The sequence below is a fragment of the Bos mutus genome, chromosome 10 (assembly GCF_027580195.1).
Source record: "Bos mutus isolate GX-2022 chromosome 10, NWIPB_WYAK_1.1, whole genome shotgun sequence".
NCBI classification, from domain to species: domain Eukaryota; kingdom Metazoa; phylum Chordata; class Mammalia; order Artiodactyla; family Bovidae; genus Bos; species Bos mutus.
This window is the reverse complement of record NC_091626.1, coordinates 40149864-40177611: the sequence shown is the minus strand read 5'-3', so window position 1 is coordinate 40177611 and position 27748 is coordinate 40149864. Positions and strand designations below refer to the sequence as shown.

The 27748-nt window shown below is 40.1% G+C and overlaps 1 protein-coding gene and 1 non-coding gene across 3 annotated transcripts in view; one reads left to right on the top strand and one right to left on the bottom strand.

The window, feature by feature from the left end:
- Window positions 1-27748, top strand: part of PELI2 (pellino E3 ubiquitin protein ligase family member 2) — a 199598-nt gene that overhangs the window by 37751 nt on the left and 134099 nt on the right. For both annotated transcript variants that reach the window (XM_070377784.1, XM_005887354.2), the window contains exon 2: window positions 16780-16909. In XM_070377784.1, coding sequence (XP_070233885.1) covers window positions 16780-16909 — 130 coding nt within the window. The remainder of the gene's footprint in view (window positions 1-16779; window positions 16910-27748) is intronic.
- TRNAC-ACA (transfer RNA cysteine (anticodon ACA)) lies at window positions 6536-6607 on the bottom strand. Its single transcript has one exon. It is a non-coding gene; the product is annotated as a tRNA-Cys (tRNA).

The window sequence follows — 27748 nt, the reverse complement described above, 5'->3', positions numbered from 1 at the left end:
CCGTTTCTCCACAGGTAGCCAAAGTAAAGAAACTCATTTGAACAGAGTTTAAGAATCAAGATGTATTTTAATAAATGCCGTGCGTGTTGATTGATCCAATATAACCTTGTCATTGATTCCATTATCTATTTCTCTTACGTTTAGTTTTTTTTTTTTTTACCATTTTGGTAAATACTTTTGAGTAGTCACAAAATTTTCAGGTTAGCCTGTAGATCTGACATAGTACTTAGTGGCGCAATATTTATTAATGAATTTTGGGAGTAGATACTTTACATAAATAAGTGTTTAAATATCTGTTTACATGTATTTTGAACTGTTTATAATACTTGGAAAATACCTTAGAATCTTTTATTCCTACAATTGTAAATATTTGAAAGCCTAGCTGGTAGAAAAGGGACAGGTTTAGTTGTGTTGCTTAAGACCTGATATGGAGAACTCGATAAAGAAACCAAATGTAATGTAACATAGAGAAGACTTGTATGGGCCCCAGCACAAGCTGGCTGTCCCATGGCTGTGTCCCAGTAGTGGGCGGCTGGGTGGCAGTCTGTCTCAGATACAGAAGAGTTGGCTGTTGGTGGCAGTGGGAAGGCTAGACCAAGGTTTCTTCAACCCTCAGTTTTGTGACCCTTTGGACTGCAGCACACCAGGCTTCCCTGTCCATCACCAACTCCTGAACTTATTCAAACTCATGTCCATCTAGTCGGTGATGCCATCCAACCATCTCATCTTCTGTCATCCCCTTCCTCCTCCCACCTTCAATCTTTCCCAGCATCAGGGTCTTTTCCAGTGAATCAGTTCTTCACATCAGGTGGCCAGCATATTGCAGTTTTAGCTTCAGCATCAGTTCTTCTAATGAATATTCACAACTGATTTCCTTTAGGGTGGACTGGTTTGATCTCCTTGCAGTCCAAGGGACTCTCAAGAGTCTTCTCCAACACCACAGTTCAAAAACATCAATTCTTCAACCCTAGATCCTGAGAAATCTGATAGAACTTTACAGATAAGACTGAAGTCTTAGGGAGATTAAATGATTTTGCCTTTTGGAGATTAAGAACTTAAGGAAACAAGACCTTCATGCACCTTTGTCATATTTACAGCCAAAGCTTAGAAAAAAATAAAAAATGAAAATGAGATTGAGGATAAATTGAGTGTGTGTTGCTGACCAGTGTCTGGCAGTGACATCTGCCCGCATCCACCCATGGTACCCTGTGTTACTCTGAAGCATCGTTGTTCACTCTAGGAGCAATTTTAGGGGTTTAATGCCACATAGCTGTTGCATATAGAGTCCCTTCTGCTTCTCCCTGTCCCCTGCCCCCTTCTCCCATCCATCTGGCGAATTTTTTAATCATTCTTTTTGTTTTTCTGAATTAAATTTTTTAAAATTAATTTTTATTGGAGTATAGTTGCTTTACATTGTTGTGTTAGAGAAGAAATCTGTGGAGTGATGCACAGATGGGAAGTAAAAATTCATCCGATTAATCAGCTATAAGTATGCATAGCATGTATAATATTACAGTATATTATGTTTCTCCCCTGTGGCCTCTCTCTCGACCCCTGTGTCTCTCTAGCCCATACTTGACTGACCCAGGCTTCCCTGGTAGCTCAGCTGGTAAAGAATCCGCCTGCAATGCAGGAGACCCTAGTTCAATTCCTGGATCAGAAAGTGATAGGCTACCCATTCCAGTATTCTTGGACCTCCCTGGTGGCTCAGATGGTAAAGAATCCACCCGCAGTGCGGGAGACGTGGGTTCAATCCCTGGATCGGGAAGATCCCCTGGAGAGGGGAACGGCTACCCACTGCCCTAACCCTAACCCCTAACCCTGCAGTGTTCTGGCCTGGAGAATTCCATGGACAGAGGGGCCTGGCAGGCTACAGGTCGTGAGGTCGAAAAGAGTCAGACACGACTGAGTGACTTTGACTCACTTCACTGACTGGCCCCGGTGCTCCATTCTTGGTGCTCCCTTTGGACTTCAACCAGATCCACTTTAGAACAACTGTGTTGTAGTGGTGTATGTTTCTCTGGGGACTGAACTTGCTAACTATGAATTTGATAATGCCTCAGCCATTGGAACATACCTGTTCTGCCGGACTCAGTCAGAGTGTTTGGGTTTTCACTCCAGCTCTGTAATGTCAACTGATTGCTTCATGGTGCCTCAATTTATCATCTATTGGCTGAGGATATTAATAGCATCCCCCTCCACCCACTGCCATATAGGTTTGTTAAAAAAATAAAGGAGTTAATATGTGTGTTTAGAATAGTGTCAAGTAAGCATTTAATAAGTTGTAGTTATTATCTGGACCAAAACTGAGAACCAGGTTATTAAGAAATGCATTACTAAGTTTTGTGTTTTTTTTTTTAAAGAAAGCAAAGCATGTTCTGAGCTAAAACAAAAATGCAGCTATGTTTCTCTTAATAAAGCTACTCTCAAAATACACCAAAATAGTAGAGCTGAATTGTAGTAGATGTTCCCAGTCTCATGAAAAAGCCTAGCATGGAGCAATCCATCATTGCTACAGTCCATGGGGTCCTTCGAAAACCCATCTCCACTCATGTTATTACTCTCAGGGAGCTGGTCTCACAGAGTACAAGGGTCCTGTCTCCCATCCGTATTCCAGACCTCAGGGAAGAGGAAAGTCAGGAGAAGTGCTCTTAGCCTGAAGGAGAGGAGCCAGAAGTTGCCTATATCATTTATGGTCCTAGTCCTGTGTCCCCGACAGTCACATGACCACACTTACCTGCAGGGGAAACAGAGGGTTTCCCCCAGTTGGACTGGTTAGAGTGCCAGCTGTGCCACTGAACGGCTGTGAGACTTGGGGGAAGTTGCTTCACCTCTCTGTGCCTATTTTCTTGTTTCTAAAGTGGAGGTAAGTGAAGCATCTGAAAGTGAAATCTAGGCACTCAGTCATGTCCGACTCTTTGCGACCCCATGGACTGTAGCCCCCCAAGCTCCTCTGTTCACGGAATTCATCAGGCAGGAATACTGGAGTGGATTGCCATTTCCTTCTCCAAAGTGAAGTACCTACTGTGCTTCAATTAACTCAAAGCATGGAGTTACCGTGAGGATTCCATTAAGTTCATTAATACATAGGAATCATTCAGGACAGTGCCTGGCACAAAGGAGACATTATGTATGTATCAGTGACTATGATTATTTTACCAAAAGATAGAAAGGAATATGATTATTGGGGAACAGTGAACAGTCTCTGCCATTAGAGGACAACCAGAGACTGGGCTCCCAGCCTGCCTCATTAGCTGAGGTTTCTGGGTGGCTGCAACTTTGTTATAATCACTGCAGGTCCCAGGAACTTTTACACTCCTGTCTTGCACAGGTCTTGTTTAGGCCTCCCTTGGGTCAGTACGAGAAAGGTTTATGAGCTGTGTTTATGGTTTTGACCTCTTAGTTTCTCATTTCTAGCTCTTCCTTCACTGTGGCTTGTCATTAATATACCAAGGAAGTAAATTAAAGGAAACATTCTATTTACAACTATATTAGTTTATAACATTCATTCTTCATTATAGTAGTTACAGTAGTAAAAAGATGATTGTAAAGTGAAGTCCATTTCCAGTTGGTGTTAATCAGAAAATGTGTATAAATGGGAAATGGAATTGCAATATGCAATACAGCTGTTTCTAACTTCTGCTTTTTTTCCCCAAGACATTATCCCCCTGCGTTTGTAGTAACAGTGGGCTGCATGGTGTAAGTGCATTCTTCCCTTCGCAGTTCCCAAACTTGACTGCTTGGTCCAGGAAATTGTTGGCTCTGCACGTGCCATGAGAGTGGGCTGTTAGACCAAGTCAGTGGGAAATACTGTCTGCCATGTCTTCCGCTTGGTGATTCATGGGACATATTAGCATATTATGGATGTGAGCAGATAAACCTGCTTAATTTTCTTTAATTCACTTGACAGACTGGCTTCAAAATGAATTTTTTCGTTTATTGATTTGAGTAGTGATGCTATAACTATTTTTGGTGAAGAGGATTCTATATGTACTGGCTTGCTGCTGCTAAGTTGCTTCAGTCGTGTCCGACTCTGTGCGACCCCATAGACGGCAGCCCACCAGGCTCCCCCGTCCCTGGGATTCTCCAGGCAAGAACACTGGAGTGGGTTGCCATTCCTTCTCCAATGTATGAAAGTGAAAAGTGAAAGTGAAGTCACTCAGTCATGCCCAACTCTTAGTGACCCCATGGACTGCAGCCCACCAGGCTCCTCCATCCATGGGATTTTCCAGGCAAGAGTACTGGAGTGGGGTGCCATTGCTTTCTCCGTACTGGCTTGGACAGTATGAAAAATCCCAGTCTGCCTCCCAAGTTTAAGGCAGATCAGGCTGCTAATTGTGTGAGTTGCCTGCAGATCCTGATCTTAACTGCATTCGAGTCAAGGTGTGAACAGAAAGCCTAATACCATTTTCATCTGGAGGGAAACCACCAGAAAGACATGGAAGTTTGGCATTGCCTGATTAGTGGTGCAGAGAATTTTCTTCTTTTAGGAATTAATCTCTTCTTATAGGTAACAGGAATTTCAGACTTAAAATTTCAACAGTCTCTGTCTTTAGACCCGAGAAATCATTTTCCTACTCTGATGATAAATTACAGGGGTTAGAAGTTTGATTAGGATTGTACATAAAATAAATAAATATATCTGTGTCAAGAATATCTATAGTAGAAATGGAAAACTTGGGAATCTTTACAAGTTTTAAAAATTCAAGAATGATAGGTGCAAAGAGGTTTTTGTAGAGTAACAGCTTTCACAGCTGTGAAAAACCAAGTTCTTGTGTGCCTGAGAAAATCTATGCATGAATGATCTTTTCAATGTGGCCATTTAACAACTTAGACACATTGTGGCCTTCTTTTGAGTATAAATTTAAATCTTCTTTCCGTCCTCAGGGTTGATTTTATTTCTAGGTCTTGTTTCAGATCTAAATTGATTAATACTGTATTCTTAGAAGTCCACCTTTATTTCGTGAAATATATGCTTTTAAAACATTTAATTCATTTGAAAAATACACTCAACATAGATGTTTTTAAAAGATACTGAAAATATAAGCACTAAATCATATAGTTTCTAACAATAATTGCTTAATATTTTAGTGTGTTTATTTCAGTCTTCCCTATTAAATAATTTGAACATGTTAGAGATGATACCATATGCATATTTTTTATTCTCTGGTTTTCAAAATCCTTTTTCATTGCTATTAAGAATTTGCAGTAAATATAATTTCATCATATAGAATTATAATTATCAAGTTAATCCATTATTATTGAACAATTTAGGTTATTTACAGTCTTTTGCCATTATAAATAATGACATAATTAACATTTTTGTGCATAAAACTCTACTTACATTTCAAAACTATATTGTGAGGATAGATTCCTTCAAATTAGAGTTACTAGCTCAAAGAACATAAGTACATTTATTAAGGCTGTTGATACATATTACTAATTATTTTACAGTGAGGTTGTGCCAATTCAGAGTCTTACCAGTGATATACTTGAATTCTGTGTCATTTCAACAGTTTGATAATTTTATTGGCAAATAACGATCTTGGTTTAATTTCATTTTCTGATTACTGATGAGATTGAACGTTAAAAAGAAATGTCCTTTAGCCATTGTTTCTTCTCTGTGAATGTTCTATTCATGTTCTTTGCTTATTTTTCTGCAGTATATCTGTGAGGATGTCTGTTTTTCCTTTTACTTGTAGTAGCATTTACCTATTAATGTTATTAAGCTTTTTCATATTATTACCAGTGGTTTTTCTAGTTTTGTTGGACATATAATTTTAGAGTTCCTGATATGCAAAAGTTTCACATTTTTACACATTTAAATGTACCAATATTTATGTTTGTAGGTTTTTTTTTTTTTTTAACTGTGTTTATGTTTAGAACATTATTATTGACTTAAGTAGGGCTTTCCAGGTGACACTAGTGGTAAAGAATCCACCTACCAGTGCAGGAGACACAAGAGATGCTGGTTTGATCCCTGGGTCAGGAAGATCCCCTGGAGTAGGAAATGGTGCCCCACTCCAGTATTCTTGCCTGGAGAATTCCATGGGCAGAGGAGCCTGTGGGCTACAGTCCATGGGGCCACAAAGAGTTGGACATGACTGAGCACTTATATGATACATAGTCAACTTTGGAATTTTTGTGTGCAGCTCTAAGAAATTTTTTTCTTTCAAAGTAGATGGTTGGTTTCTGTACACGATTGAATAATCCAATTTCTTTTGCATTGGCTAGTGGCCCTTACATCATCTTACATTACTTTATCTAGTCAAGGGTCTGTTTCTGGGGTGTTTCTTCTCCGTTGGCGTGTGGTTTTTGTTCTCAAGTAATTGACATTGACAAGTCGCTTAGTCATGTCCAACTCTTTGCGACCCTATGGACTGTAGCCTACCAGGCTCCTCTGTCCATGGGATTTTCCAGGCAAGAGTACTGGAGTAGGTTGCCATTTCCTTCTGCAAAAATACTTCTTTGAGCCCCTTTTTTTTGAGGGGGCAAGAATACTGGAGTGGGTTGCCATTCCCTTCCCCAGGAGATCTTCCCTACCCAGGGATTGAACCCGGGTCTCCTGCATTGTAGGCAGACGCTTTACCGTCTGAGCCACCAGGGAAGTCTTCCTACAGCAGTAATACTAGTTTTATATCTTCTTTTCCTTCAGTTAATACCTCTTATTTCTAACTCAGTGTTCTTGGTTAGACTAGGATTTATTTTAGAGTGGTGTTTAATAAAAATGGTAATGGTAAGCATCCTTGTTTTGTTCCTGATTTTTAATATAAATGCTTTTTAGTTTACTCTTTTACTGTTAAATAATTATGAGATGAAAATATTGTTTTATTCTCAGCTCTTAAAGACATTAATCTGAAACAGGTGAAGATATCTATCAAATGCATTTTCAGTGTCTGTATTAAGTGTGCATTTTTAAAAATCCATGTAATATAACCAGTCTTAGAAAGTTATGCATTTGGAATTATTTCCAATTATCTCTAATTTTAGACTTTTTCTTTGTAGTGAAAGAGAATTCTTTATATAAAACTTTCATTTGGTATATATTTTATATTTTTGCTTTTTTAGCCCAAAGTTTTTAGATACTGAAGAAACTATGTTAATTGTTTTTGAAATTCATCTACTTTTTGCTGTATAATGCTGTGTAACAAATCATACCCAAACTCAGTGACTTGAAAGAAACAGTCATTCGTTCTCATGAGTGTGGGTTGGTTGAGATGGCTCTGCTCTAAGGTGTGATGGAGTGGCTCTACTTGTGCTGTGTTTATGGGATTTGGATCTCCTCCAAGTGTCACTTGTCCTCCTTGGCAGGCTGGCTGGGACATACTCTTCCTATGGCCATGACAGAGGTGACAGAGGATAATCCTAACTGCCAAGCTCAACTCAGACCCCTGCTTGCATCATACGTTAACATCCAGTTGGCTAAAGTAACTCACTTGGTCCAACCCAAAATCCAGGGCCAGGAGGTTAACTGGAAGTATAAAGTCATGTCAAAGGGCATGTTTTCAGGGAGGAGTGAAGAACTGGGACCAGTATTTCAGTCTACCGCATACAGTTTATGCACCTGTCTTAATTGAGGTGATGAGATTAAAATAAATATTGGAGTGATAATAAATGTGTGGGATTTAATTTGGTTTTCAAGATTATTAATTGGCAACCAGTGTGGAGTATAAGTTGGTAATAATTCTAGAGATTTCCATATTAAATGAAGAAAATCAGACAGATAAGTATATGATATATCACTTAAAAGAATATCTATATGTATATTTATATATAAACTGAATCACTTTGCTGTATACTTGAAACTAACACAGCATTGTAAATCAACTATACTTCAAGTGTTAAAAATGGTTAAAAAGAACACATGATTACTAATGGCAGAGATGTGACTCAGACTGCCCTCTCTCCCAAAAAAGATGGTGCAAATTCAAGAATAAGATAAAGTGATAAGTCTTTACCTGGTCTTGAATTGTACAAATCTTTTACTGTATTAAATTCATTTCTTGTTATACTTTAGTTTTTTCCCTTTGTGTGATATTTTCTCTTTTTGTTGTTGCTTTAGTCACTAAATTGTGTCCAACTCTGGCAACCCTGTGTACTGTAAGCCAGCAGGTTCCTCTGTCCATGGGATTTCCCAGGCAAGCGTACTGAAGTGGGTTTCCATTTCCTTCTCTAGGGGATCTTCCCAGCCCAGGGATCAAACCTCTGCATCTCCTGAATTGCAGGTGGTTTCTTTACCACAGATCCACGTGGCTTATTTTCTCTTCTAGGAATACAAAATTACTGCAGGGTAGTACTTAAACAATAATTTTCACCCCTAGGGTAAAAAAAAAATGTTCTTTGATATAAAGGACTAATCCAATGGCAGAATAAAAGATGTAGTCATCAGTATCTTAAAAATAATGTAAATAGCCTTCTCTATGCCTCATGCTTTGTGTACCTTCCGATATTCAGTGAAAAAAACTCTATTGTTGGCCCTCCAGTGATGCTAAAAAATCAAAGATTCAATACTGTATAAAAACAAAAACAAAACCTTTATTTGGTGTTTTTTTAGTGGCAGTACTGGTTTAAAATGAAAAAGGGAGGAGAAAGACTTCAGATAATATGCACATGGCTAAGTATTAGATAATATTTTTCTTTTCGCGAATAGTTCTGTGGACTGGATTCGCTTTGCATGCTCTTTTCTTTCCTGTGACCTGGTTGAAAGAAGAAGCAGGTTGGGGCGTGCAGCCTTCTTTAGTCCCAGGAGTTGAATGAGTGTGGAGAGAACAGAGAGAACAGGGGTCAGTGAGGGGTGTGCTGCTGACGAGGCTGGAGTTAGGGCCTCTCTGGACAGCTTTACCCTCATCTCCCACCCCTAAACGGCTCCCGAATCCAAGCTGTAGGATGTTAGGCCTCTTCCTACTTTATGGGAGGGGAAGGTGAGGTTCTGAGATGTGCAGGGACTTGTGTGAATGTGGGACTCCATGCAGGGCCAGAGTGGGGCCTCCATTGCCTTCCTGCTGTACTTTTTGCTGCAGAGAGGCTGAGTGAGGGTGTGTGGGTGTATATATCCCAGAAGAAGGGCTGAAAATCTACTGTGTGTGGGAGCAGTTCTGTGTTCCTGATAACACAGAATGTTTTAATGTTTCGCCTTGGGAAATACTGCGGTACAGGGAAGCTGGAAAACCTCAAGACAAAAAGCAATGTGCGAGTGTATCAACAGCTACACCTCAGCTGCTGTGAAGACTTGAGGGGTCTTTGGACAGCCACAGCCTCACCCTTCTGAGACAGGATCCTGGTATTTGAGTTGGAGGAAATGCCTTGTCCATATCGAATTGAAATGTTTGAAAGAGGTTTGGGGATCTCTTTTTAATATTGAAATTGTAACTCTGTGTTGCTATCTTTGTAGCTGAGAAAACAGTCTCATCTTAGGTAAGTTCACAGCATGAGCTCGGAAAAGAATTGGAGCTAGAAATCCTCTCTTGATCCCTTAAACGATTATCATTATTTCCATACCAACATGGTGACTGTTTCATTGAGACTTTCCTTGGTTTTAAGGTACCATGTAGAGGTGAAGGGGAGGTACACAAAGACACAGGAACTCCTCAAAGAGCATCCAATCCAAATGTGTGTGTGCATAGTCTCTGTAGTCGTGTCTGACTCTTTGTGACCCCGTGGACTGTAGCCCACCAGGCTCCTCTGTCCATGGGGTTCTCCAGGCAAGAATACTGGAGTGGGTTGCCATGCCTTCCTCCAGGGGATCTTCCCAAGCCAGGGATCAAACCTGGGTCTCTTATGTCTCCCGCACTGGTGGCAGATTCTTTACCACTAGTGCCACCTAGGAAGCCAACAGATACATATGATAGCGCAAATAATGAGGCTGTAATGATGCTTTATTGACTATGCCAAAGCCTTTGACTGTGTGGATCACAAGAAACTGTGGAAAATTCTGAAAGAGATGGGAATACCAGACTACCTGACCTGCCTCTTGAGAAACCTATAAACAGGTCAGGAAGCAACAGTTAGAACTGGACATGCAACAACACACCGGTTCCAACTTGGGAAAGGAGTGCATTCAAGGCTGTATATTGTTACCCTGCTTATTTAACTAATATGCAGAGTACATCATGAGAAACGCTGGGCTGGAAGAAGCACAAGCTGAAATCAAGATTGCCGGGAGTAATATCAATAACCTCAGATATGAAGTTGACACCACCTTTATGGCAGAAGGTGAAGAAGAACTAAAGAGCTTCTTGATGCAAGTGAAAGAGGAGAGTGAAAAAATTGGCTTAAAGCTCAACATTCAGAAAACTAAGATCATGGCATCTGGTCCCATCACTTCATGGCAAATAGATGGGGAAACAGTGGAAACAGTGGCTGACTTTTATTTTTCTGGGCTCCAAAATCACTGCAGATGGTAACTGCAGCTGTGAAATTAAAAGACACTTACTTCTTGGAAGGAAAATTATGACCAACCTAGACAGCATATTAAAAAGCAGAGACATTACTTTGCCAAGAAAGGTCCATTTAGGCAAGACTGTGGTTTTCCCAGTGGTCATATATGGACGTGAGAATTTGGACTATAAAGAAAGCTGAGCACCAAAGAATTGATGCTTTTGAACTGTGGTGTTGGAGGAGACTCTTGAGAGTCCCTTGGTCTGCAAAGAGATCCAACCAGTCCATCCTAAAGGAGTTCAGTGCTGGGTGTTCACTGGAAGAACTGATGTTGAAGCTGAAACTCCAATACTTTGGCCATCTGATGCGAAAAGCTGACTCATTTGAAAAGACCCTGATGCTGGGAAAGATTGAAGGCAGGAGGAGAAGGTGATGACAGAGGATGACATGGTTGGATGGCATCACCGACTCAATGGACATGAGTTTGGGTAAGCCCCGGGAGTTGGTGATGGACAGGGAGACCTGGCGTACCGCGTTTCATGGGGTCGCAAAGAGTCAGGCACGACTGAGCGATGGACTGAACTGAACTGAATGATGTAAAGCCAGTGTCAGGCACTTACTTACTGGCTTATGTGTACCTTCTTATGCACAGTTGGAGCAGTGTGTTAGTGTGTTCACTATTGTGGTGAATTGACATGCACGCCTGGACGTGGGGATCAAGGTATGGGGTTTCTCAGACTCCTCGCTTCGTTTACACATCTGTTCCCTCTGGTGTCCCAGGCCTGTTCATCCACAGTGTCTCAGTTACAGTAGTTGCTTGTGGTTTATCTGTGCTGGTGACAGAGATGTTGCTTTCGAGGGAGGGCAGCACCTTCAGTCTGTAACAGGAAGCGAGGCTGCCTCTGGAATGTGGCCTTTGGTGCTGACAGTGCCTCCTCTCCTGTAACTCACGTTCTCATTCCCGTCCACATAGGTGCTGCTCTGTGAGTTCAGGCTGGTTAAGATCCAGTGTGATGCCTCTGCAGTGTTCTGGAAGCCCTTGGCATGCCCTCTCTTGCTGTTATTTCCTATAGAAGAGTCTTTTTGACAAATGCATTTTTTAGGTGGCAGGTGTCTTCTCAAGAATGTATCTTTGTGTCATTTGCCAGGAGATGCCTTGAATTTAAAAGTTGTCAGTATTGGCTACTGGAAACAGTGCACAGTTTGGAGTCAGACAAAACTGGGTATAGATTTGCATGCTGCCTGCCGCCTCTCGGCTTCTCAGGTGATGCAGTGGTAAAGAAGCTGCCTGCCAATGCAGGAGACTCAAGAGATATGGATTCGATCTCTGGGTCAGAAAGATCCCCTGGAGTAGAAAATGGCAACCCATTCCAGTATTCTTACCTGGAAAATCCCATGGACAGAGGAGCTTGGAGGGCTACAGTTCACGGGGTCACAGAGTCGGACATGACTGAGTACATTTTATGTACTGCCCGTTTCCAGCCATGTGATTTATGTGTGGTTCAGTCATTTGAGCCTCTTACTGCCCTCTAGGAGCCTCCCTCACAACGTTTCTTGGCACATAGTAAGTGCACAGCAAATGCCATTAAAAAGAATTAATGTGTGAACTCTGGATTTTAAACCAAAAGAAACCATATATTACTTTGTGAGGTTTCTTACAAGTGTTCTTCATTGTCCTCTGCAGCTTCTAAATACCTTTACTAATTATTTGCCCTGCATATACGATGAGCTACGTTTTCATCACACGTTTATTCAATAAGTGGAATTTTTTTTAAGTCTCCAGATTTTTTTTTTTTAATGTGAAGCTTGAAAGGCCCTGTTTAGCAGCAGCAGCAGCAGCCGAAACAGATGTGCCCACAGCGCTTGGAAATCTTGTTTTTACAAAGTCGCTGGCTGAAAACCTTGCCAGGCCAGAGAACATTCTAACTTTCTTTCATAGGATAGTAACTTTTTGCCTTTATGAGCAGGATCTCATCTGTCTGTCTGGGTTCTGCTCTGCTGCACAAAAGACAGACCGTCTGTCATGTAGCTGGCTTGGCAGGTGTCAGTGCCTGTTGCGTGCCCAGGCACTAAGGCAGGTGCTAGAGATGGATTCACATTCTGGGGGTGGAAGGGTGGCGTGGGGAAGGGACCAGGCAGGGAGGTGAGAAGGGCATGGGGAAGATTTGGTGACAGTGCTTGCCTTGCATTAGATCAGAGGTCAAAGGGGAGGCTGTGAAACCAGGAGAGGGAGACCATGCTGAAGGGTGCGGCTTGTCACAGACGTCATCGTCTATGCCAGACCTAGGGGATGAACACATCCACCGTGGTACTTAACACATGATTCTCTTAGGCGAAGCACACTGACTGAAACCGCCCACCCTGGCCAGGCACCATAGTAACCATTTGCATGAGTTGTTTTATGACAAGAGGTCCTGGTAAGGACCACAGAACTAATAAGCTACCACCAACCAGAAGAATTCGGGAAAGGTCAAAAGGAGACACCGTGTGTCTGACCACCTCCCGGAATCCTTCTCGCTGGCATCCATCTTGTCTAAGCAATGCATGCACCACCAGGAAGGACTCTGAGTCAGAATGAATGGGCAGAGACAACCGGGAAACTAATCCCATCACCATAAAACCTGAGACCAAGCCAGGTGGCAGAGCAGTTCTCCTGTTCTGGAGAGGTAAGCTTCCCTTACCCTGCTGCTCTTCTCCTGGGTGCTCCTTCCCCATAAAAATCTCTTACTTTGTCAGCACGCGTGTCTCCTCGGACAGTTCATTTCCAAGTGTTAGACAGGAGCCCACTCTCGGACCCTGGAAGAGGTCCCCCTTCCTGCAACATTTCTGTGAGCCAGGAATCTGGGCAGTACTCAACCAGGCAATTCTTCTGTCCCGTGTGGGATCAACCTAGGTCAGCTGGTGTAGTCACCTGATGGATGGGCTGGTCTGGAGGGGCCACGGCAGCTTCAGTCACACGTGTGCTAATTGAGCAGGCTGTCGGAAGGCTGGGCTCAGCTGGGACTGCTGACTGGAGCCACCTCCATGTAGCCTCCTTGGCATGGGAGGTCCCAGCTTCCTTACAAGGCAGCTCTGAGCTCCCAAGAGACAGAAGTTCTAAGGCTTTTACAAGACCTGGCTTTGCAAGTCTCAGCATGTCACTTCCTTCCCATCCTGTTGGCAAATAAGCCACTAAGGCCAGCCCAGGTGTGGGGAGATGGAGTTAGACTCATGGTCCCTGGGAGAAGTAATGGGAACTTCTGGCTGTTTTTAATTGACCATGTTGTGTACCTTGATAGGAGAGCCATTGAGAGACGTAAGGCGGCAAGTTGGATGATGGGTAGATGACATCATCAAATGTACTTTTCGATTTGGAGGCAGATGATGTGTGCTCAAGGTTGGAATTGGGGTGGTGCGGGTGGAGTCCTGTTTCAAGGTTCTCGGCTATGAGGAGAAGATTAGAAAGAGAGAGGAGGCGCTGAGTGAGGCTCCGTGTTGGAGAGGCTTGCTTGTGTTTACTTGGCTGGTTTGCTCTGAAGAAGGGTGAGGTCATCAAAGACCCATTCTTTTCCAAATCACACTGGCCTCTTAACTGATGACATGCCATTGAAAGTCTCTCTCCTCCTATCTTTGGCGATACAACTTTGTCTTGGTCCTGGTTCTGTGGCCTGTGACTAAGAGGGGTTTACTTATTTATTTGAAGGTATAAAAGGTATTTCTTGCCGTATTTGTGCGTCTCTGCTCCGCCGATTGAAATTAAAATGTTTCTGTATATGTTAAGTTGACATTCCTGGTTTTTGTGTTTTCATCTTTATATTAGATATGGCTTTTGGGTTGTAGGTAGAAGAAACCAATCTGAGTTAGCTAAAACCAGAAAGGATTTCATGAACAGGGGTCAGAGTACATCTGGGCCAAGAGACACCCTTAAGGATCCTCTTTGCATCTCTTTTCATTTCTTGTCCCTGTTCATCTGCTTTGCTCCTCACTTCTCTGCTGCTTCATCACAGAACAGACTCTGACATCCCCACAGCTCCGACGCCTACAGTTTGCAGCTCTGGCCATCCACACAGACTGGTGGGTTGTCTCTGGGTCCCGGCTTTGTGTTTTCTGACATGAGACTGTCATTGGCCAATTTGGACCAAACGTCTGTCACCAGCCACTCAGTGGGGAGGGTGCTGGCCTGGCCATTTCATTCAGATGTAGTACTGGGCTTACCTTAGGGTGTTCAGGGCTGGATTTCCTAGAAGGGATGTCATAGTGAGCAGATCTCTTAAAAAGCATCTGCCACATTCTTTGACTAGTTTCAGCAGTGTGTAGTTGAGAGAAAGGTGCAGCGGAGAGCTGGGCAAATGTAAGGGGCACAGGACACCTTGCCAGATCTTGTACCAGTTGTTCCAGGCCACAGTGATGAAAACGTCCCTTTAAATTGTTTAGACCCTGCCTTTAATTCACATATGTTTCTCTTGATACAGGGTGCTCATCCTGGTGTAAGTGATGTACAAATATATTAAGATACAGTTGATTTATAATGGTTGTTTAATCAGGGATATGTTTGTTAGAGTAGCGATCACAGGTATGTTTAAGAAAATCATGTCCATTATTCTGATCTTGGCTCTAAAAAAGGAGAGGAGTAAGACCTGAAACAAATGATTTCTGTACTCTGGAGACATTTTCTGTAGCTGACGTTCCTTTATGATGGAGATGGAAACAGTTAAAAACACAGCAGGAATAACTTCTGGTAATTTAAATCCATTATCATACTGCAGCTACAGAATAGTAAAACAAACACCACAAACCCTTGTTCGGACTTTTGCTGTTCCCCTTGGGCCTCGTGTCCCCTTTGCCACACTGCCCACCGTGCTCTCTGGGTAAGATGGGCGAGTGGCAAAGGCAGGACTTACAGGAGAGCGTGGAGCCGCCACCCACGTCACCTCCGACTTTGGTGCTTGGCGGGAGCCTCAGAGTTGTCATGTTTATCCACACAAATTTGCAACAATTCCTCTTTTGGTTCTGTTCAAAAGAACTTCTGCCAAGAGGGAGCTGGAGAATAAACAGGGCATGAGACAGAAGTCAGAATGTACAGACACCTGTAATCTAGATTAGAAAATACAGGTGAAATGGAAATGCTCTTGCACACCTGCATTCTTTTTAAACACTGGTATTGGCTTTCAGGCAGGGGTCCCCACCACCACCACCCCCCCAAAAAAAAACGGGGGACTGCACAGCAGGAGGTGAGCAGGTGAAGCTTCATATGTATTTACAGCTGCTCCCCATTGCTCACATTACAGCCTGAGCTCCACCTCCTGTCAGATTTGAGATGGCATTAGATTCTTCCCTCATGGCTTAGACGGTAGAGCGTCTGCCTACAATGCGGGAGACCCGGGTTCAATCCCTGGGTCAGGAAGATCTCCTGGAGAAGGAAATGGCACCCCACTCCAGTATTCTCGCCTGGAAAATCCCATGGACAGAGGAACCTGGTAGGCTACAGTCCATGGGGTCACAGAGAGTCAGACACAACTGAGCGACTTCACTTTCTTAGATTCTCATAAGAGAGTGAGCCCTACTGCGAGCTGCTCGTGCCAGGGGTCTGGGTTGTGTTCTTCTTATGACAGTCACCCCCAAACCATCCCCCCAACCTACCCCCTGGTCTGTGGAGAAATTGTTTTCTACAAAATCTATCCCTGGTGCCAAAAAGGTTGGGGGTCACTGGCTTACGGTATTAATTTAGGGAAGTCTGCTTAAGGACAAGTACTATTTCCCAGGTGACTTTTTAAGATAGTTGATAGTTTGTGGACTAAAACTCTGCTTTTATACCTTTGGGCTTTTTAATGGGCAACCTTATAGAGGCATACTTTGTTTAATTTTTAAGGCTAGCTTTCACTAACTTGACAGTATAGGGTTCAAATAGCAATTGGAATGGAGGTAGAGAATTCGGAACTTTTAAGAATGCAAGCAACTAAATTTGATCTTACAAATAAAGATCCTGCAGACATTAAGATTTGAGAGTGAGAGATGAGGTTTAATTAGTATGCTCTTTTCTAACCAACTCATTTAAAAATATTTCTCCAGTGTTTCTCCAGGGTCCGTTAGGATGACGTTTGTTGAATTGAGCTGGCGCTAATAGAGCCTCTGCAGAATTCTCATTTGCTTATTTATACTTGGTCTCTTCTGCAAAGATTTGAAGAGTCTGACTTTATAGAATAAGGAACCTAAATTACTTGGTATATCACTCTTAAATTAAGTTTCTGGAAGTGATTTGAATTTCATTACAGCCGAAGTCTCTGTTTTGTATCCCTTTTGTGGGGTGGTTAGTGGACAAGTCTTTATGAGCATTCCTGTCTTTTCCCTTAATTCTATCAGACTTTTATTCTGAATGCCTTTAAAAATCTACAAATAAACGAACTCTTTCATCTCTGTTTATAGGTACAATGGTGCTTTACCTAATGGAGACAGAGGCCGGAGGAAAAGCAGATTTGCTCTCTATAAGCGGCCAAAGGCTAACGGAGTCAAACCCAGCACAGTCCATGTGATATCCACTCCACAGGCGTCCAAGGTAGGGGACTCCTTGGAATGGGGAGGGCCGACAGTGAATCGTGGGTGTCCTTGTCAGCTGCTCTTTCCTTTCAGCCTCATTTCTCTGTGGGCCAGTGTCTCAGCCATTTAAGCTGGATAATCTTGGTTGTGAAAGGCTGTCGTGTACACAGCCCATTGTGTGTTTCACAGCATCCCTGACCTCTACCCGCTAGAGGCCAGTAGCATATCAACCCGCATGTCCCCAACCGCTTTTGGGACAACCAAAACTGTCTCCCAAACTTGCCACGTGTCCTCTGGGGGCCAGGAGGGTGGACACACCTTTCCCTCTGTCCCCTACCCCCTCCCATATGAACCACTGCTTTAGGAGGTAGTGGCGTCAGCATATATCAATTGAGGATAGTTGTGGTTGAGAGAGAAACGATGTTCCTTTTCCTGAAGAGTGTTCTGTATTAAATTTTGGTATAAACCTCAATAAGATTTGCTGTTTTCCTCTGTTACTTGAGTAGTGGGTGTTTTCACACAATTTGCATGTACATGGAATTGAATTTGTGTAATTATTAGATTGGAAGTAAATAGAGCTAAGTGCAATAAGAAGTCTATGATACATACTTCTTCTTGTAAGTGAAGAAGTATGCATTCTATGCATTCCTTCATCTGCCTTCAACAAATGCCAGCATTATCCCATGGGCCCTACTTGAGTTTCTCTGAGGCAGCTACAGGTTGCCCCGTCAGATGAGTGTGGGGAGGTAAACGAGGTAACTGGACACATACTCATAAGTAACACCATCCAGCTGACTGTGGGGTACTGCTGCCATGTACCTGTGTCAAACCTGCACTTGACTCATAGAGCAATTTATTCTTGATGTATGCGATTGCACACTGTAATTAACAGAGCACACTAATAATTTGTATAAATTATATATATCAGATCTTGGGTATGGTTTTTACATTCTCCCATGGGGAACGTCTTCCTTCCCGACGTGGAATTGTACATTTAAATTTGGTACGGTGACCTTTGTGATACCACCAACAAGCGAGTTAAGAACCGAGTGAAAGGCCCATGGCTGATTCTACCATGCTCCCAGATTAATGTATATAGTTGATTGGAATGAGGTTTTATGAATATTCATGTTTTTTGAAGGCCTTTAATTTCTGTTCTGCATATTAGCTTTTAATGTGTGATTAAGAGAGAATACTTTGACACCTGTAAAAAATCAAAATACTACTTTTTAAGACATTTCACAAATATTCACTTACATTACAGGCTGAGGTATTTTATTCATATGTATATTTATACCAATAAAATGATTTTACAAGTGGAAAAAAAACATTTTTTTGAATATTTTGTATGAATATTTTTTCATTTTTTATGAATATTTCATTTGTTTTCTGATCTGTAAGTGTAGAGGAAGCCTGAATTTCCATTCTGGTTTATATAGTCTACCTATTAGATTTTATAACAATTTTTATTTTAATTAAACATGTTACTTAATGTGTATAGTTTACTTTTTAGAAAATAATTATATCTATATGAAGTTATTTTATATGGGGCACTGGCTGTATATATTTATCATAATGGGTTTGAACCATCTGGAATAAATAAGAGACTTTCTTTCCTTCTTTTTTTTTGCTGAAAACCAGCGGTTCAAAGAGAAATGAACAGCTTCATGGAAGCATATGTGGTGTTTATACTCAGAAACAGGTCACCTCTGTTAACCTTTTTATTTAAAAGTTCTTGTTGTTTCTGAAGCAGTGCCATGGAAGAAGTTTGCGAGATTGTGCCAATTAAGAATCTTTTGTATTAGGGAGGGAATGGTTAGACCAGAATCTATCAAATACCAAGGAAACAGGAAAGAATAATACATAGTGGCCATATTTTTGGCTAGAGAAAGGGAAATAAGGTGCAAGTTTTAGGCAGGGAAGGACACTCGCTAGGGTAAACAGAGGAAATCAGCCTTACTGATTCTGAGAAAAGGAGGAAGTGAAATGGCAACAGAATCTTGGAAAGTCAAAGAATTATGAGAAATATTTTATAGTCCAAAAATATTTGGAGGGGAAGGATACCAAGCCAAATGTTTTTAAGCGTGTGATGAGTGCCAAAAATACTCTGCTGTTATAGACATGGTCTTTATAATTTTGTCTGTGGGTCGATATTTATCTTTTCTCCTTTTGGTTCTGTACCTTTTTATGTCTCCGTTTTTCAATCACAGATTTTATATTGATACAATGGCTTCAGATATTTAAAAAAATTATAGAAATCTTTGGTTTCTTAGGCTTCATGTTATGGTAGGATATGAAATATACCTTCCAATAGCTACTCTTAGAATATCATGGGTCTTCCTCACTCTTTACCCACCTCCATCTGCTCTAGTTTTAGCTTTTTCTATTTTACCTTTGTATCTGGATTTTATCTGATGATATTTAGATTATAAATCTTTTGGAAGCTGTCTAAATCTGTTTAAAAGTATCATTGAGAATACTAATAGTAGGGGAAATTGTGTTTTGGTGTTACCACCTGGAAAAAAATGCATTCTCAGGGCCTCAGTTTCTCATTTATAAAATGAGTTTGTGATGGGCAGGAGCCATGTGGATTCAGGGCAGGTATTTTGGTTACAAGCAGCAGAAATGATTCTGGCTATATCATGCCAAAAAAAGAAAATGTGAAGACATTATTAAAGGTTAGGATGCAGCTAGCTCTCTGAATTGGGGGAGATTTTGAGTAACCAGGTTTTGTGAGAGAAGTGAACCAGAGTGTTCACAGGAGTTAACGTAGATATTCTTTCCAGGGTGTTATAAAGTGGCTCCACTTTTTTAATTTTCAGGAAAGAGAATCCGATAGGTGTGCACAGGGTCCGTCAAGCATGACCAAGGGAGATGAGTGGACCTGACATTTTTATCGTGAGCTGATCACTTGCCCATACTGCCTTTCCCTTACTCATCTTGGGACCTGCATGTCCAGGGCCTCATGCACAGTACTTCATCCTACCTGAACTGGTACCTTAGTCACAAATCCCTGTTTTTCTGTTCCCTTTTGAACTCCCACCCCCAGTCGACATTGCCCGGCTGCTCCTGTTGCCACCTGCTCTGTTGGCCCTAGACAAAGTCTCATGTGTTAAACCTTTTCCTCAAATGCTGCTCCTCTACCTCACCTTAACTGAGTCCTAGTTTTTCCCCAGGATGCTCTTTTTCCATCTGTTTAGTTCATGACACTAGAAATGATTTCATTTTGCTTCCATTTCAGTCTCTTCTTTTGTAACCCTATGTTTTTCATCTAAGTTCCTTCCTCGCCTCCTCCTTCGGACCTCTCTGATCTATAGCCCACTCTTCTGCATATTTCCATGACCCAGGCCCAAGCTCAGTCTCCCTGACTCTTCAGGCCCCATTCAGCCATATAGGAGCATCCATGGTGTAACCTTTTTTTTTTAAACACATCCATGGTATAAATTGAAAAATTGTAACTTTTCAGTTTCACAGACTGTCACTTCTGTTCCACTTTCCCTACTAATATGATGGACTTGAGAGCCCACTGTCACTTAACCTCTACTGTTACCATAACTTCGAGTTCATTCTCGTGTATGCATATACTTTGCTTATCTGATTTCATCAGGGTTTACAGTCTTTTAGCCTGTCCTTACTTGCCATGATTGTTAGTGTGTTTCAAGTCTTCCTTCCCACTCACTCTGTTTCCCATCAGAAGGCCTGGGTATGTGGTCATCTTGGCAAAAGCTGTTTGACCTGAACCAGCACATGCTTTGCTGTGGAATTTCTAATGCTGCAATATGGGTAATGAAAGGATCATCTTTGAGTGGAATTGTACAAGTGAGATCTATTAGGGTGGGGGTGGTTACTGTTCTTAGAACGTGAGGGCTTGGCCTCTTGACTAGGTTGTTTCTTCCCTCTGCCACAATCATTCCTTCTGCCCCACAGTCTGGGGAGAGACCAGGGAGACCTCTTTGCTGATGGTGGTGGCAGCTGGAAAATGGGCCCTCTTAATCTTCTATGCATCCCAGCATCCAAGCTAAGTCAGGTGAGGGTGGCAAGTGTGTGCCACTGTTGTGTAATTGCTATTTGTGTAATCACTATTTTTATAATCTTCATTTGTGTACATATTTGCTCTTGAAATAGTAATACTCAAAGATATTTCTCCTGTTATGTAACGTGTTTTAAAAAAACGAAACAAACCTGAAGCCCTGTTTTACTTTTAGCAGGTCTATTACATAGATATTGGGCATTTAGCAATTTATTTCCATTTTGTTCAACGGATATTTATCTAGCCCTTTTCTGTGGCCAGGCATCATTCTAGGTATTGGATGTACTATAGGGACCAAAACATGCCTGCATGGAGCTCTTTGTCTTGTGAGTAGGCAAACAGTAAGTTATCATGTGGATACATTTTTAACTGCACATTTTGAAGAGCATGGTGCAGAAAAAGAATAAGGGGCTGTGAGAAGAGGAGATGCAGAATTTCGTCTGGGTGGTTGGGGAAGGATCTCTAAGGAAGTGTCCTGTGAGCTTCGAGCTGAAGAATAAAGAGGAGTTAGTCAGGCGAGCAGAGAGGTCTGGAACTCTTAGGGTTCTGGTTGGAAGAAAAAAATTTTTTTTTCCACAAGGAGAAACATTGAAGGGTGTTCAACAAAGAGCATGGCATAATATGACTTAGAATTTAGGTCGATTTATGCTTGTTCATTTACTTTTCAGTGATGGGGGTGGGCAACGATTTTACTCTTACTTAACCTGTAAATAGTAGATGGTTGTGGTGGGGTTGGTGATGATGCCTGATGGGTAAATATTTTGCTGGCAATGTGGTTTAAATTTAGCAGCATTACTGTGGAAAACTCTTCATCATGGTTTCCCCTCTTAGACTGTATTTTATTGAAATCTCCTTTTTTGGAAATTTTTGCTTTTAAAAAGAAATTGAATAGCACTGTGTTCCAGTTGGCATTATTTCAGAATGGAAAGTATCAGTGGTCCTAAGAGTGACAGTTTAGAGAAAAATTAGGGCTATTTAGTGTGACTGTCACAACCAGGACTGCTTTTAAGCTATTTACATTGGGATGGCTCTACTGGTTGATAAGATATTTAAACTCTTCATTATCAGTCAGTGAATGATGTAATAGTAAATGTGAGAAGTGGCAAAAGCTAATAATACACATTTCAGTGTGAACTCATTAGTTCAGCTGATTTTCTGGGCTTTAGTGGGGTCTGGTTTTGCAGCACTCATGATCTGTCCAGCCTGGGTCTTAGTGGCGTATCTCCACTGCACATTGCTTGTGAAGCTGGAGCCTTCTGTGCTTTCAAAGAATCATCTGTTTATCATTATCTTCAGATTTTTCAATTGCTACAGCTTTTTCAACAGTCGAGTTTTAAATAGTTTTCATTTTGGTTCCTTTCGTTGTTACTGCACTGTGATTCTTGACTTAGTAGTATCTGTGGTTTTGATATTTATAAATGCAAGAACTAATTTTATTATATTATTATAAATGAAGAGGCAGCAACATTTTATTGTCTTAGACATCATAAACATGAATATTCTGAATCTGTCAGAGGCGATAAAAAAGAAATAGTAGTAGTGAGCTGAAATCCAGAATATCTCTTGATACTCCACAGGAATACAAACCTAAAACAAATAATTTGTATGTCCAGGGTGAAACACAGTTTGATTATTTTAACAAAAAACATAAACACGAACAGCCTGTCTTTTTTAAAATTTATTTTTTATTGATGTATAGTTGAATTACACTGTTGTGTTAATCACTGCTGTACAGCAAACAACCGACCTATCTTTATTCCTCAAGGGACTAGCAAAAGAACAAACTTAAGCCCAAAATTAGTAGAAGGAAGGAAATAATAATAATAAAGGTAAGAGCAGAAATAAATGAATGAGCCCAAGGAGATTATAGAAAAGATTAGTGAAACTAAGAGCTGGGTTTTTTTCACTATAAACAAAAGAGACAGGTCTTTAGCTGGATTCAGCAAGAATAAAAGAGGACTCAAAATTCGAAATGAAAGAAATGTTACAACTATACTATAGAAGTCAAAAGATCATGGGAGACTGATATGAACAACTATATACCAACAAATTGGTTAACATAGAAGAAATAAATTCCTAAAAACGTAAACTCTACCAAGACTGAATCATGGAGAAATAGAATATCTGAACAGATTGATTACTAGCAAGGAGATTATATCAATAATCAAAAACCTCACTACAGACAAAAGTCCAGGCCCAGACTTTGGTGAATTCTACTGAATGTTTAATGAAGAATTAATACCAATATAATCCTTTTCAAACTCTTCCAAAAAGTTGAAGATGAAGGAACAGTTTTAAACTAATTTTTATAAGGCCAACGTTACCCTAATACCAAAACCAGACAAGGACACTACAAGAAAAGAAAAAATACATGCCAGTATTCCTGATGAACATAGAAGCAAAAATCCTCAGTAAAATTTTAACAAACTAAATTTAATAGTACATTAAAAGTGTACATCGTACACTTTGATCAAGAGGGATTTATTCCAGGGAAGCAAGAGTGATTCAACAACTGCAGATCAATCAGTGTGATATGCACATAACAATATGAAGGATAAAAACTGTGTGTTCATGTCACTAAGTGCAAAAAAGCATTTGACAAAAAAATCCATTTATGATTAAAAAAAGACCTCAGCACACTGAGCACAGAGGGAATGTACCTCAACATAATGAAGACCATATACGATAGCCCACAGCTAACATCATAATCAGCAGTGAAAAACCAAAAGCTTTTTCTTTAAGATCAGGAATAAGACAAGGATGCCCATTATGGCCACTTGTATTCAACGTAGTACTGAAGCCCTAGCCAAAGCAATTAGGCAAGGAAAGAATGAAAAAAAGTATCCAAATTGTAAGGGAAGAAGTAGGATTGTCTGTTTGCTGATAACTTGAAATTGCATATTGAAAACCCTAGAGATTCCACCAAAAAACTTTTAGAACTAATAAATTCATTAATGCTGTAGAGTACAGAATTCAGTAATGAATTATAAGAGTAATGAAAATAATCCCACTTACAGTTGTATCAAAAAGAATAAAATCGCTCAGAATAAATTTAATCAAGGAGGTGAAAGATCTGTACACTAAAAACAAAAGTCATTGATGAAAGAAATTGAAAAAGACACAAATAAATGGAGGGCTATCCTCTGTTCATGGATTAGAAGAATTAATACTATTAAAATGTCCATAGTACTCAAAGCAATCTACAGATTCAATGTAATCTCTATCAAAATTCCAGTACCATTTTTCACACAATGGAACCACACAAGACTCTAAATAGCCCAAGCAACCATAAGGATGAAGAACAAAGCTGGAGATACCATACTCCTGCCTTCATTCTGTATTTCAAAGTAATTGCATCATAATCAGAGCAATATGGTATTGGCACAAAAACAGATATATAGAGCAATGTAACAGAATAGAGAACCCAGAAATAAACCCACACATATATGGTCAATTTATGATGAAGCCAAGAATACTCAACGGGGAAAAGATAAATGCTGTTGGAAAAATCGGACATCCACATGCAAAAGAATGAAACTGGACCACTTACACAAAAATCAACTCAAAGTGGATTAGGATTTGAATATAAGGCTTGAAACCATACAATTCTTAGAAGAAAACATAGCTTTTTGACATTGGTCTTGGTGGTGATTTCTTGGATTTGTCACCAAAAGTAAAGGCAACAAAAGCAAAAATAAGCAAGTGTGTCTATACTAAACTAAAAGACTTTGGCACAGCAAAGGAAACTATCCACAAAACGAAGAGGCAACCTACTGAATGGGAGAAAACATTTGTAAATCTGTGTCTGATAGGGGTTAATATCCAAAATATATAAATAACTCATATAACTCAATAGCAAAGCAAAGAAACCATAATGATATGATTTAAAAATGGGCAAAAGATCTTAAAACACATTTTTTCCAAAGAAGGCATCCAGATGACCAACAGATACATGAAAAAGTGCTCAACGTTACTAATCATCAGTGAAATGCAAATTAGAACCAGAGTGATATCACCTCATGCCTATTAGAATAGGTGTAATCATAAAGACAAGAAATAAGCATTGGAGGGAACCCTTGTATACTGTTGGTGGGATTGCAAGTTGGTGTAGCCACTGTGAAAAACAGTTTGGAGATTTTTTCAAATAACTGAAACGACAATGACCACATGATCCAGCAATGTAACTCCTACACGTGGAAAGGAAATGAAAAAGAAAATCTTGAAGAGGTATCTGCTTGAATGAATATCCCATGTTCATTGCTATATTATTTGCATTAGCCAAGATATGGGAACAACCTGTGTTCATCAACAGTTGAGTGCATAAAGGTGTGACATATATTATATACAATGGAATATCGTTTAGCCATGAAAAAGAAGGACATCTTGCCATTTGCAACAGCATGGATGGACCTTAGGGGCATTGTATAAGTGAATTAAGTCAGGGAAAGACAGATAACTGTGTATCACATATACATGGAATCTGAAGAGGTGAATTTATTAGAAACAGATTAGAATGATGGTTACCAAGGGGTGGGGGAAATGTGGAGATGTTAGTCAGAATATAACCCCCCAGTTACAATTTGAATAAGTTCTGGGGATATACTGTTTTAAATATTTGAGAACTGCTAAGAGGGACTGCAGGGAGATCCAACCAGTCCATTCTGAAGGAGATCAGCCCTGGGATTTCTTTGGAAGGAATGATGCTAAAGCTGAAACTCCAGTACTTTGGCCACCTCATGCGAAGAGTTGACTCATTGGAAAAGACTCTGATGCTGGGAGGGATTGGGGGCAGGAGGAGAAGGGGACAACAGAGGATGAGATGGCTGGATGGCATCACTGACCCAATGGACGTGAGTCTGAGTGAACTCCGGGAGATGGTGATGGACAGGGAGGCCTGGCGTGCTGCGATTCATGGGATCGCAAAGAGTTGGACACGACTGAGCGACTGATCTGATCTGAAGAGTAAATCTCGAATGTTTTCACCATACGAAAGAAATAGTAATTTTGTGAGATGATGGAAGTGTCATGAAATATTTCATGAAAATATCAAATCAATCTTGACAACATATCTGACAATGCACCTTGACAACAAGGTATATGTTGTGTACTTTGACAACATATCTCATTATAGCTGGAAAAAATAAATAGAAGTCAGTTTTCAAAAAAATGAGAAAATAACTTCCCAAAATATTTTATCAAAGGGTATTTCTAAAGCAAAGGAAGAAGTATTTATGAAACACTGACACAACATACTATATAAAGTAACTTTCTGACTTGAAGTATTTATCAACACTTCAAAAAATAGTTCTTATATGAGTGTATCATGGCAGAGTTATAGTCCTGATTGTTGTAAAACACATCTATTGAGATAAGGGAACAACTTTTTGGAAAACTTAAGAATTAGGCAGTAAAATTTTGGTTATAGACAAAGCTCCCATCATTTCACATAGAAGTGGTTTAATAATTTACTTAAAATGCAATATTCAGGATTTGAAGATAGATGCTGGTTTTTGTTGACCTCACAGAGCTAAAAGGAATAGCATCTGAAATATATTAAACTTTATTGTCATACCCAAGAAAAATGGTCTTAATGAGAAATATTTACATGAAAACTTCATGAATTTTGTTCAGGTGGTGCAAGTATAGTGCTAGGGAGAAAAAAGTCTGAAATCATAGGAAAACTTCTAGATATTTTTATTTGATGTTGTTTACTTATTTCTGGATCATGGCATAAAAAGATAGAAGTCAAATAAACTTATGATTTATTTGATCTTGTGTTATTTAACTTCTGGTATTTGGTATACGTAAGAACTTGGAATTGAAATAAGTACAGTTGACCTTTGAACAACACAGGCTTGAACTGTGTGCGTCCACTTATACATGGATTTTCTTTTTTCAATAGTAAATGCTGCAGTACTGCATGATCTGCAGTTGATTGAATCCCTAGATGCGGAGGAACCATGTATATGAAGGGCTGACTAAGTTATACTAAGATTTTTGTACTGCATGGAGGGTGTTTGCCCAAAGCCTCCATGATATAAACTTCAAGGGTCAGTTGTAGTTGCCTTTGGATGGACTCTGTTTGGAAATCATATAAAGACGACGGCTTACTTTAGTAGATAGCATTTGGATAATTAGTTTTATTTGTTTTTAAAGATTTAACTTTATTATATGCTATTCTAACTAATCTTATTTCTTAATTTTAGAAGAAAGAAAATTGCTAACTATTAAAATGGATAGATTTCTTTGACAAATAATAGGTAATAGAACATATAAAACAAAATACAAGAAACTGATAGAAAAGCAGAGAATGTTAGAGAAACATTTCAAATGAAGTATTCCAAGAGAAAAATTATTAAATTATCCAACAAGTTACATGAAAATATACTTATTTGATGACAAATCTGAGGAATTGTTCAAAGAAGTTATATATATTTAATATATTGGTTCTTTTTAGTATATTGGTTCTTAGAATTTAGCTAGTTGATTTTTATCAAAGCGCCATAGATTGAAGGTAAACAGTATTTTATAAAAATAAGCTAGATAATTGAATATGACAGTTCAGTAAGTGATTTTCATAGTGGTGATAGAAATAGTGAATAATATTAAGGTTAGAAAAAAAGTTGAATTTAATTGACATTAGTTCACCATAAGATAGTATAGTATTTACCAAGAACAGTACTATGTTATGGAGAAAACCTGTATTATCAAGACTTAATTCACCTGTTGTCTTTCAGTAACTAGGGGGTATTACTGAAAGAGCTTGGTTTGTTGTACTGAATCATGTCTCAGACATTGCTTACTTGTGACAGACGCACATCAAATAAA